The sequence below is a fragment of the Rhinolophus sinicus genome, linkage group LG05 (genome assembly GCF_036562045.2).
Source record: "Rhinolophus sinicus isolate RSC01 linkage group LG05, ASM3656204v1, whole genome shotgun sequence".
NCBI classification, from domain to species: domain Eukaryota; kingdom Metazoa; phylum Chordata; class Mammalia; order Chiroptera; family Rhinolophidae; genus Rhinolophus; species Rhinolophus sinicus.
In genome coordinates, this window is record NC_133755.1 from 132,147,849 (window position 1) to 132,161,573 (window position 13,725).

Consider the following 13,725-nt stretch of genomic DNA (forward strand, 5'->3'; position numbering starts at 1 on the left):
GATTTTAAAGAATTCACAAAACACCATCTGACATATTATTCTTTTAGTATTTAGGAAAATCCATGACAAAAATCTTCTATAAATTATACAGTGCTTTCAAATTAATTAACTGAATAGCATTTATGTACATTTATTCAGTCTACACATGCTTAGAAAACTTAGCTTTTGGATATTTAGGAACTATGATAATTCTACAGGTAATTCAACAGAGCTGAGAATACAAAAGTCTGAGCAAAAATGGAATTCACATTTATAAATTCATTCAACATTTAAGATTGTAAATATGCATTCTTTTGTAAAGACATTATCATTTTGTATCTCGGGATTTTTCTAAAACAACTTACTAAGAACTTTGACATTAAATCATTTCAATTCTTGCTAACAAAATTACCTTTGTCTTATAGATGCTAAAATGGAAATTTGGAGTTAAATAATTTGGGAGAGATAAAATAGTTATTTAGTTATTAAACAAGATTCAAAGCTGACTTCTAACTCCTAAACAAAGTTATTTCCACTATACCACACTGATTCCTTGTAAATGCCTAGAAACAGATTTATTTCTAATTCTCATTTACTAAATAAATTTTTAAAAATCACCTTAGGAAATAAAGTAATAAATCAATGGTCTTAATTTATTACTGTAAGTGGAAGTACATTAAACAAACATTATTAGGTCACTGGTTAAACCATGTTTAAGTCACATACTGCACTCATTAAATACAATGCAGTGGATCCATATACCTTGCCATAGAATAACCTCCACAGGACAGTAATGGGGAGAAAAAGTAAGTTATGAGTCCACTATTGGGAGGAAAAAAAAAAAAGGAATGATTATAGACTCATAGAAACATCTACAAAGGTCAAAATCATTTTTTTCAGGGTTTCAAATTTTTAATGAGCATTGATTTACACCTATAAAATTTTGAAACATACAAAAACTTAAAAAAATTGTTCTGTTTCACAAATTTTATTTATTGATTCAACAATTACCAAAGATTACATCTCCTATTTTGACAATAAGACAATGTTAGAACTCGGGGAAAAAAGATAATAAAATACTAAACTGTAACTGCCTTAAGAAAGCATAAATCATGTGATTTACATGAATCAAAATTATTCTGTCAAAACTATCCACAATTGGCTTAATTCTTACCATGTAAAAATATCTCTAGTATAGAATGATATTCAGGAAAGACAGATTTTAATGAAATGTTGCTTTAGTGAGGAAATCTCACTAGAAAATGTTTTCCTTTTATCACAAGTTACCATTACTCAAAAAAGTTGGATAAGGTTAAATTTTAAAACGTAATTAATATGGTCCTCTATTGAAGTTTTAGAAAAATGTTATTCAGAGAAGGGTGACAAATACCTCAACTCAGAATTGTCTGACTGCATTGACTTTGCGGGTTTTACTAACTATAACATGCAAAATGGCAGTTTTATATAGCCGTTTAGAGCCATATCTCAACACTTTGTATCTGAAAATACATTCAGGATGACGATTTTTAGAAAATTTAAAAATGTTTGAAATTAATGTTTATTTACTACATCTCGTGCTATTTTTTTTTTTTGCTTGTATAATTAGAAGGTAACTTGATCATTCCTTAGACCATTGACTATCAAATAGAATATGAGTCAGAATCACCATGGGTCTTGTTTAAAACCCAGATTGTGGGGCTTCCTCTCCAGAATTTCAGATTCACTCAGCCTGGAAAAATGACCTTCTGGGACTGAGAAAATGCATTTTTAACAAACTCCCAAGAGATGCTGATGCAGCTAATATGGGGACCACCACATTTTGGAAACAACTAACTTAGAACACTTTTTAAAAAATGGTTAATTAATCCAAATTAAGAAAAAGAAAATACACCTACATTGTATTTACTTCTATAAACCCCTAAAATTGTAATCTTAGTTGCATAATGGTGCTTTATAAATGTTACTCTTGAGAGCTACAGAATTACTAACTCTCCTCTGTACAACCTACTCCACCACATCTTTGAGTTGGGCTGCTAAGAATGGACAAGTGGCCATTTCTAAAAAAAATGAATCTCTGGGCCACGCTACTTGTGAATCTCAAAGTTCCCTATTTGAGAAAAACCAGCAAATAGCATTTGTTGCCACTGTTGGGTACCCAACAAAGAGATTACTGCATTATAGAAAACAATAAATTTCTCTGGGGTGCTAAAACACGCGGTGATGAATTTCATTTGCGCGGCCTCCCAGCAACCACACGCGCGTGTCTGCGTGTCCTCCCCGACAGGAGGCGAGACACGCGTCCCAGACCTCCGTCCACAAATGATGACGTAGCCACCACAGGAAACCAGCTGTAAGCAGAGACCACCCGGATGAGAAGGCAGCTCAGGATTGGAGCAGAGAACTGGGGCTCCAGGCAGGGCAGTGACAAAGGAAGCAGACAAATTTGTTAGTGTAGCGCGCACATGAAGCCAACGCTTGCTTAGATCTTTTGGTGAATGAAATATATGAAAGGTGTTTGTAAAACATAGAAAAAAAAATTGAAGAGGATAAATGCCATCAGATATCTCACTTGTCCAAGTGCTGGTAGCCCCACCTCCCCTCAACAAACTGGACTTAGAAGGGAAACCTACGCGAAACCTAAGCGCTTCTCCGCTTCTCCATCAGCCTGCTGAACGAGCACATTTGCCACATCGAAGGAAGGAGTGGGGACGCCTTGCAAAAGGAGAGTGGTGCACTTCTCGGGTGGAAATTATTAATAAATAGTCATATTCTCGTCTCCTTACACTATATCTAATATTAAGCATGTTGGATTAACTGAGGATCTTGTTTACAAACAAGCTCTTTTTTTTGTTCATTTCCCTTTGTTTTTTACGTACAATTTGTACTGAGTAATCTTTAAAATGAATATTAGGTTGAAGCTCTTTGGTCAGTTAACATTTGCTCCCAGTTCTAAAAGTTTTTTCTATCTGTTCCACACCACTGACTGTGTTAATCTTTCTAAGACTAGAAATTTTAAGTTTAGTTTTATCCTCAATATAAAGTCTCAGTAAATAAAATTACACTAAATAATAAATTGGCAAACGTTTGATTGAAACTTAGGATTTCCAGACCTTTAAGGAAGTTACTCTAGATACCTAACCACTTGAATACCTAATTATCTATCCAAAAAACATTGAACAAGATGGACTGTAAACCAGAAAACTAGCTTTTTATACTTGGCCTTAGGAGGCAATACATTTAAAGAGATACACTTAGAATACACTACAATAGTTTTCATTAATAATAAATACTTGCCTTGTGCATTTGACAGTTACATTGAGAGCAAATGAGATGTAAAATATACAGTAAATGCTAAAGATATAATTACTGTCACATTATAAAACAAATTTTTAAAATCAGAGTTGAATGATGACTAAATCTTCAACACACAATTTACTACTATATTTTCCTTTCCTTTGATTGCAAAATATTAATAAAGGGTTGTAAATTGTAACTTTTTAAAACAGCCTACCTTAATAGTTGAGGAATTCTTAAAAAGGGATGAGTAGGAAATTTTAATTGAATAAAAATATCCATCAACTATTTGTATCTTTAATTGCTAACTATCCAATTTAGAAGTTGTCAACAAATGAGTTCCTTAACATATAAAGTTAAGGAACTTAACATATAAAGTTAAAACTTCAATGTTAGAAAATATTTTATAAATATCTTTTATACTTTAATACTGAAATGTTCAAAGCAGTCAATTTACTTTTTTCACGTTATGTCCAAACTTTAAATGTCCACTTGACCTCTGATACTTGACCTGCAACTGTAACTATAAAAATATAACCCTGCATCAGTGTTAATTTAAGCTCATTCTGCTTGTTAAAAATATTGGCAAGGCAGGCAAACTATTATAAACATGTTATATTTGAGTAGAAATTGTCTGATATTTTAATTGATAATTACGATTATGTCTTTTACAAATATGTAAAATATTTGTGTCAGCAACTCTCCTAGGACAGCAGTACATATAAAAAAGTACCAAAACAATTATTCAACTTAAACATACACATCCTACACCCCCATTTTCTCCCCTGTACATACTCTCCTCTAGTGCTTGTTAATGTACTTTTCTAACAAGTACAGTATCTAAAATGGTCACATGAATCTTACAAGTATTTCCTCATTTTACAGAGAAATCAGGTTAAATAAAACACACCAATAAGACTGCAAGAGCAAGGATATTTTTTCCTTTCTGCATTATACTATCTTTCAAATAATCACCAATTATCAAACGAACTTGCGAGTAATAGATGTAAGCATTTACCATATGGCTTTTGGGGGAATAAACTGAACAATTTATGTGATATAAATTTAAAATTGGCTCAGTAATATAATTTATGAGCTTCATTTATTTTAGAGTGTAACTCTTGTACATCAAAGCATCTCCAGCAAAACCTTGCAGTAAGTAGGTAAAGCATTCAGGAAGTATTCAATATAGTAATTTGAAGCAATTGCTTAAATGTTAAGATTATTCCTATACTTTCATAGAAACTACTGCCTTTAGGGTGAATAAATGAAAGGAAAGCAAATAGAAAAACATATTTGGTAAAAAAAAAAAAAAAAAAAAAAGAGCAGTAGTACAAGAGATTAAAGAGTCCAAGGCAATCCCCCATGTTTCAAGTTAGTCATTTAATTTTACATATATTCATTACTAAATGTTAATATTCATATTACATTGTAGACTTTAAGTCAGCAGCCAGCCACTATAATCCTGCATCAAATTACAACTTCACTTTCCAAACAATGAAACAGTAATATAAAAGTTTTGATTTTATGTAAAAGCTTCCTATAATAAAACCATTATTTTGAGCATCACTAAGGAAATAAACTGTCTTTGAACAAATCACATAGCTTACTGATATTTAACTGGCAGTTCCTATTTTTTTAATACCCAAGAAAACAACATTAAAAAAAAAGATTTAAAGTATACATGTCAGTGCAGCATCCATTTATCAGATGTTTGGTAATAATATAAAGACAATTAACTGCAACCTTAAAAACGCCTCTACTATGGAATTCAGTGTAAATTTTCTTATGCTTACAGAATTATAATAACTTGTAAATGGAGAATAATATACTGATAAAGTAAAGCAAACTGTGAAAAGTTGATCCTATTTCCAATTATTGCCACTACTACAATATCCGTTCAATTTATAGCTGTTTTGCCATATAATCTGAACTGCCTGATTATAAAGCCCATTGTCACGCGGGGTGTCAGGCGGGGTCCCATCTGGGGTTTCTAGTCCCACTCCCCATATAAGAATGCAGGACGTGGTGAGGCCAAAAAGGAACACCCACGGAGCCATAGGTAGGGGAGTCCTATCACTATATTCTCGCTGGCGGCTGGGTTGGAAACACAAGAAGCAGGAGCCACACTATCCGCAACCTGCTGTCCACTTTTCTACAATCCGCAACCGGCACTCCACCGCTTGCTAGCTCAGCCACCATCTTCTTGCCAGCCCCCCATTTTTTGCTAGCATAGCCACAGCAGTTATATTAGTGGCCAATGGCTCAGTGAGCCAGCACCTTTCCACCTGAGGCCGAGAGCCTGGAAACTGCACTCCTGGCTCTGTCCCCACACCCATACATTTGCAAAATCATCTATGATTTTCACTGTTTTTCAGCTCTTTTGTTTTGTAATTTTTCTTGTGATATGAACATAAATATAACACCTCTGGCCACAAAACATTCAAAATACAATCTAATTCCATCCCAAGTTTCCTTCTCTATGATTTCCTGCCTGACTTACAGAAGCAAAGTCCCTGCCCTTTTTGTACCACATCATTACTGGGCACCTCCATCTATCCTAACATTTAACCATATAGAACAACTATTTGTTTACAATGGCTATTGCTATATTTGGGTTATAATAAAATTATTCACTGTCAGCCATTTACCAGGCTTTACTCGACACATTTTGTAGTACTGCTTCACAGCACAACTATACAAAGTAAGAATTATCATCACCATATGAGGAAATAGGTTTAGTGATATTAACTCCCACAAGTAAATGACAGAACTGAATTTCTACCACTATAGTAACTAATAAGTTGAAACTGTCCTGATCTATAAGAAAATAATTTTATGAAGACTTAAAACTGAAAATGAAATAAAGATGGTGCAGAAAATGTAATTGCAAATATTCTAAACAAAATATTAGCTTACTGGATCCATCTAAACATAAACTATAAGCAAGTAGACTTTATTCCAGGAATGCAAAATGGTTCAATTGTTAGAAAATCTAGCAACATAATCTACTCTCAAAAAATTAAAAGAGGAAATGTCTAATGTACAGATATGATGGCTACAATGGAACAGACACGATGAACAAAAGGCTTCAAACATGAAGAAAAAGCCAAGTCATTAGCAGTCTCGGGCTCTAACATTATAAAGCTGCTGACTCCTACAGTGGGAGTTTGTCAGATGAAACAAATAGACCCACTTGGTCTCTGTCACTATAGTAGATTTTGATATTTGACCTGAATACATATATTTATGAATGTATAAATGTCATAAAATATAAAAATGGGCATGAGAATAATAAAGACCAATTATGTTATATTTATGATATTGGTTACCAGAGACTGAGCAGGGAGTTCTGACCATACAGTAAAATTTTATTTCTTAAAAAGAGAATCTGAAGGAAAGATAGCCAAGTGTTAAGCTTAATGGGGAATACAAATGCAGGTATTTGTTATATTTCTTTTTATCAGTCTGAAATATTTCATGAAAATTCATAATATAAAAAGCCGTAACTTTTATTTTTTACTGAATATAACAAGAATGTATATAGTACACGTACAGCTCAAAGACGTATCACAAAATTAACATACTTATGTAATTTGGGTAATTACTTCCAGTACTTCCAGAAACAGTATTATCGGCTCCCCAGAAACTTCTACACCTACTCCCAGGCATTATTAGCCTCCTTCCTCAGAAAAGAAGCTACTTACCCTGACTTCTGAAAACAGAGATTAATCATGCCTAGTTCACATAATCTGTTCTTTTGTCTTTGGCTTCTTTCAGTCAACATTATGTTTATAAGATTCATTTACAATGTTACATGTAGCTGTGGTTCCTTATTGCTACAAGGTAGTCTATATATTATAATCTATCTATGCCATTATTTACAGTGAATTGGGTTGTTTCTACTTTAAAGCTATTACAAATAACGTCCCCCATAGATTGTATACATGTGCAGACATTTTTACTGGGTATTTATGTACATATTAATGGGCAATATATACCAAGACTTAAAATTTCACTTGTCCAACCACAGTAGATATTAACAAACAATTATTCAAAGCAGTGGTGGCAATTTACTCCGCCAGCAGTGGATGAGAATTCTTTTTTCACATTCTTTAACCTGAGCAACAACTGGTAAATCAGTCTCTTTAATTTTGACCATTCTTACAGGCATGTAGTGGCACTGCCCTGATTATAAGGCTGGGCACCTTTTAATGTGTATTGGCCATTCAGTTATCTTCTGTAAACTGCTTGTTCATGCTCTTGCTCATTTTTATATAGGATCATCTGTCCTTTCCATATTGATTTGTAGAAGTTCTTATTTAATGTAGAGACAAGCTCTCTTTTTGGGTTATATATGTTGAAACTATGTTCTCCCACTCTATGACTTTCCTTTTTACTCTCAAATAAAAACTATCAGTTTTAATATAATCAATTTACAAATCATTCCCCTTATGAGTGATTACTATTTTGTTTAATAAAATTTTCCATATACAGAGATAATGAGGATATTCTTCATTATCTTTTAGAAGATTGTTTTGAGCTTCATGTTTCATTTTATAAGGTGCTTACAATTATCTGTATAGGTACTTTTTTGTTTTGGTAATGTATATCCAGTTGATCCAGAACCATGTACTAAAAAATTAGCCAGGTATCACGACTTCATGGCCTTTGTGATAAAATAAGTGCCCTACTATCCGTGGGTCAGTTCCTGGACTCTATTCCATCCCACTAGTCTGTCTATGCTTGGACGAACACCTCACTACCTAAATTACTGATCTTTGTAAGTCTTCATATCTGGTAGAATAAGTTTTCCCTATTTACTTTTCAAGGTAGACTTGGTTTTGCTGCTCTTTGCCTTTGGATTTCTATATAACTTTCAGATTATCTTGTCAGTTTTACAGACAAACATACACCCTCAAAACACTAGCCTGCTGAGAATTTGACTGGGATCACATTGAGTATGTAGACCAATCTGGATAAAAGTATCTTTATAATCGTCAGTGTTACTCTTTGTATAGCATTCTATTTATTTAGGTCTTTAACTTTTCTCAGTAATATTTTAGTTTTCCATAAGGAAATCTTGCTCATCTTTTGTTAAATTCACTTCTAGGTATTGGATGATTTATTTAAGGTTTTTGTAAATTGCGTTTTAAAAAATTCGCTGCTGGTAAGTAGAAATAAAATTGATTTTTATGTTAACCTTGCTAAATTCATTTTCCAAAGACACATTCATGTGAATAATGTCAGTTTTTCAAATCGTATACCCTTTCTTTTTCTTGCCTTATTGTATTAGCAAGTACCCTTAGTACAGCGAGAAACAAGTGGTGGTAGGCATTCTTATCTAATTCCCTATTTCAGAGAAGAAGCTTTTTCAGCACTGAGTCATTAAATGATATTTGCTCTAGGTTTGTTTAGTAAATACTTTTTATGAAACTAAGGAAGTTCCCTTCTATTCCTAGATTGCTAAGCATTTTTATCATAATTGGATTTTAGTCATAAAATGCTTTCCATCATCTACTGAATACTCATGTGATTTTTAAACCTTACTACTTTACATGAATCACACTATTTTCCCTATTTATTAATCCAATAATTAACATTTTGTGCACTCAAGTGTGCTTGTGTTGCCTCTCTCACACATGTGAAACGTGTTTTTTTTTACTGACCCGTTTGACAGTGTACTGCAGTCTTCATGCTACTTCACTATAAACACTGCAGCATGCAATCTTAGATATCTGCTCACATATCCACAATGCCATTATGTTATCTAACAGTACCTAAAGACTCTCAGTACATATTCAAATTTCTACAATGGCCCCCAAAAATATCTTTATAATTTTTTTCTAATTCAGGATTCACTCAAGGATAGTACATTACATTTGATTATTATATGCTTATAACCTCCTTGGTCTATAATAATATCCTCATAGCTTTTTAAATGACATGTGAAATTCCCCTGTGAAGTCATCAAGGCATATAGATTTCTTTGTGTGAAAGTGTTTAATTACAGATTCAATTTCTTTAGTAGTTAAATATTCAGATTTCCTATTTCCTCTTTTGCTCGTTTTAGTCATTTTGTCATCTTAGTCTTTTAATCTGCCAAAATCTCTGCTCATCTTCTCATCGTCCTTTTCTCTATCTGCCCTTTTCTGGAATAGACAGCCATCTCCAGGAAAAAGTGGCCCAAATGCCAGGATCACATTTTCTGGGTTTATTTCTGGACCCAGATCTTGGCCCCGTACTTCTTCATTGCTTTAGAAGTACTCTGATGCAGTCAAACAGTTTTATATTCTACGGTTTTTCTAGCTAACTACCCTGTTTACCAATTTATGAGAAGTGGAACTCTGAACTTTTTCAGAATCAACAATTTTCAAGATAGCTATTTTCACAAATACTCCTGAAAAACGTCCTGCCACATCCAATACACAACAGGCCTTTATTATGCTAAATGCCTACCTACCCTTACTTCCATACACAGAATTTCCAGATCCTGCTAATTTCTTTATATGTTCCTTCTCTAAGTCACTGCTTTATAAATTGCTTCCCACCCTTGGTTTTGATTCCTCACTTTTTTCATGACAAAATCTTATTTCCTCAACAACTCAAAAAACATAATAGATCACGAATTCCCTAAACCACATGCTACACGTATAAATCATTCCTGTGCAACCTACCTTTTGATTCATACATTTTAAAATTGAGTTATTAAAGGTAAAATGCATAAAGATGTTTAAACCCAAATAAAGCAGAGGTTGTAAATTAGAGAAGGCAAAACTAACACGTCTGTGTATGGCAAAATAATTTGAATACTGAAAAAAAAACTAGTTCAGTTCTAGTTGAGTCCTGACCTGTATCCAGACCAAAGTAAAACCATTAGACCACTGTGTTGTGGCTCTGGGTGAGAGATTTCCTTAGCTGATTAGGGAACTGGTGGGTCTTTCTACTGACCTTCCCATCATTCTTGATTTCCATCCTAGTTTCTACCTATACTGTGAAAATCTTATCAACTTCCTAAAAGGGTAATTTAAAACTCTAAGTAACAGAGACACATGACTAATACAAGATACATTTTTTGACTGCCACTCTCAATCTTGACCTCTTTATTTTCAAATATGTTTTTATTTGAAGCACATAACCTGCTCAAAGAATGCAGGTTAATATGATTATGTTTATTTTTAAAATCCATAAAGGAGACTGACGACAGTCAGTATTTGGATAAACAAAGATTAAGGACTAAGAATACTATTTTTAAGTAATTTATCATACTTTCTCCCTAAAGTTAAGTTTTATTATTACAATAATCTAGAGGGAAGAATAAAAAAATTGTAAATAGGTATGGGACTATATTAAATATAAATCTGAGAGAAAAAAATACTTAAAAAAAAAAAAAGCTGTCAGTTGCAAGAAATTGTCAGCATCAGAGGTAGCAAAAACCATATAGGACTTTTAGTTGTATTCTCAATACTTTATTTATTTATTGAACACCTACTGTACCCCTTGCACCATATTAGGCAGTGGAGTACAAAGACGCTGTGATTTCTGGAATCCCCATATCGTTAAGGTATTCACAGTCCATCGGGGAGGGGACAGGTATAAACACTTATCCAAACAATGAGGAAGTACTCTAAAAAAGTATGGAATAGATGATAACCTAATGGAACACTGTCTACTAAAATTAGAAAGGAATTACAGAGGACAGGAATGAAGCCTAAGCCATTTCTTCAGAGATGAGAAGCACTTCAGATGAACACAATGGGGAAAGTTATTTTAACATACAAATGACAAAGGAAAAAATACAGTAAGCACTGTTGAGAAAATTAGTAAACACTGCATATGTTAAGAGTAAAGGTTGCGTGTGACAGAATGGAAAAGAGATAAAAAGGTAAACTGTTTCAATTCATAAAGAAACTTTTCTTATGCCCATTCTAAGAAATTTGATCTAAAGAACAAGCTGCGAACAAAAATGAGCTTTGCTTTGCTTTTTACAAAGAGCAGTCTAGTCACAGTGACCGAAGTTAAAAGAGAAAGGAAGTCTGAGGCAATAGGCTACTGCAGTAGTTCAGACATGAGATGGTAAAAGCTTAAGCTGAGGCAATGGTAAGTATGTAAAGGGAGTGAATTTAAGAATAGTTGAAAAGTAGACTTAACAGAATGACCTCTACTACAAGGAAAGGAAAGAATTTAGGACTTCCATCATGCTTCTATTTCAAAATTTGGGTCTAGGCCTACTTTGACCACAAATCAACCACAGGATTCATTTAACCTTTATGAGCCCTGTTTCTTTACACCCAAAATGAAGGGATTGGACCAGATGTTCCCTGATGTCCCCTCCAGCTTTAAATACTCATTACTCTGACTACTCAATATATTGGTCTTAAATACCTCATACTGTTATATTATACTCAATTGAAACATAAGTGATTGTTCTTTTTTATTCTCCTGTTCTACCTTTTTAATACACTAACACCAAAAATATCTGTGGTGCTAGAGGTATCACAAAGATGTTTTTACCAGGACATTAATCTTTTCAAAGCTGCTAGTTTTAATTATATTTCCAGTATCAGCAGTATTTTTATACTCTAACCTCTGACTACAAGAAAAGGAAAGAATGTAGGATTTCAGAAAGAGTGGCTGACTACTAGTCAACGATTCTCTAAAGATAATAATTATTCAACTGAAACACAGCATTGAAAAGTAGATATAATAGAGCATTCACGTAAATCCAGCCCTAAGATTTTATCTGTCATGAAAAATATTGTTTTGAGACATTACATATCAAAATAATAGATTCCTTAAACACATCAGTCAACAGATTAGTCTCCGAATATGAAGATATGCTTAATAAGAGCTTTTTTAATAGCTTTAATCAACAGGCGAAACTCCTAAGTTTATGTTTAATCACTGGTTTTTAAAACAATAATGTTTGACTTACAGATATTCAGGAAGTAGTCTATAGGGTAACTTTTTCTTTTTTAATCTTAATTTCCACATTATTTATATAAAGAAATAGTTTAGTCACAGTACTGAATAAGCTCAATATTTTATTACTGTTTTTGTTAAGTATTCTAAACAAAATATGCCAAGCACTACTCTAAGAACTGGGGATGGAGTGTTGAACAAGAAAAATAAGATCCTCTTCTTATGAAACCTACATTCTCATAGCAAAACACAGGCAATAAACAAACAGGTAAATTTCAGACACTGATAAATATTTTGGAGAAAATGTTACCGAGGGTTATAAGATACAGAGTGACTGGATAACAACTTAAGATTGGATGGTCAGTGAGGGCCTTGTTAAGGAAATAATTTCGTAGGTGAGTTCAGAATACCAAGAAAGCATAAGCCTACTGTAAGAATACGATAAAAGAACATTCTCAGCACAGGAAACATTACAAAGACCCCAAAACAGGTACCAACTTGGTAGGTTTGAGGAAGTGAGGCAAGGCCACGTATCTGATGCACAATTAGTGAGGGCAATTATGAGTGGCATACAGAGAGAAAGGTGGAGGTCAAATTATATAGGGCCAGAGTACATCACTTGGAACTTTTTGTAGGTACAAACCTGAATTGGAAAAATTCAGAATTACAATAGTGTTAGCTATGCTTTTTAGTTATCAGTCTGAAATGCGATGACAAAGGTCAATGAATAAAGTCATGTTTTACCTAGGGGTTTAGTGTTATTTTGTTTGGTTTTGAACCTTCGCAGAGTAACCTGTGGAAGGTAGATAGTATTACAATCTCTAATTATAATTTCCTTCAAATACAATCACTCAGTGAGAATGTGAGTGCATGACAGGAGTTGAAGCCAAGTTCAGCCTCAGTGTTGCCCCTCACTGTGTCCTAGGTGGCATGGCTTTTAAGGTTCCTTCGAGCTATATTAAAATTTTAATTTACCCAATCGTTATTTCAAGCAAGAGTGGTTTTCAAACTCTAAATTCCTATGAATCCCTCATGTTTGATTGTATTCTAATTACTAGTTTACTTTTCTGCCTCCCTGACTCTATCTTAAGCTCCTGGATAGATAAGATGGTCTTTCATAATTATGAATACTTGCCTGGAAATTTTGGCCTTTCACTCTATAGTACATAATTTTAAAGAAATCTATTTTTTATTGGGTCTCTAAAAAATAAAATAAAACAGAACTATACCTATTTGTTTTGCAGCCTGCAATATATCTTTTAAGTCTTCATTTACACTTTGCATTTCACTCTTCTCCAGTTTTTCATTCAAAAATTTTACTATCTTCTTCCATGTTAAGTCCAAACCTATAACTTGTTCATGAAGTTTAGACCGCTTCACCTGAAACACAAAGCATAATAAGGGACATACTGGTTAAAGAGTTTCTCAAACCCATCATTTATTGCACATATTTTGCATTACATTATACAACTTGGCACTATCCATAAGAATTAAAAATTGTGTCTATTCAAATCCAAATTTACAGCTCCC

General features: G+C 33.4%; 1 protein-coding gene across 2 annotated transcripts in view; it reads right to left on the reverse strand.

Annotated features, from left to right (window-relative positions):
• ASCC3 (activating signal cointegrator 1 complex subunit 3) overlaps positions 1–13,725 on the reverse strand; it is a 300,957-nt gene that overhangs the window by 269,261 nt on the left and 17,971 nt on the right. For both annotated transcript variants that reach the window (XM_019738872.2, XM_074333336.1), the window contains exon 3: positions 13,425–13,575. In XM_019738872.2, the coding sequence (XP_019594431.2) occupies positions 13,425–13,575 (151 nt within the window). The remainder of the gene's footprint in view (positions 1–13,424; positions 13,576–13,725) is intronic.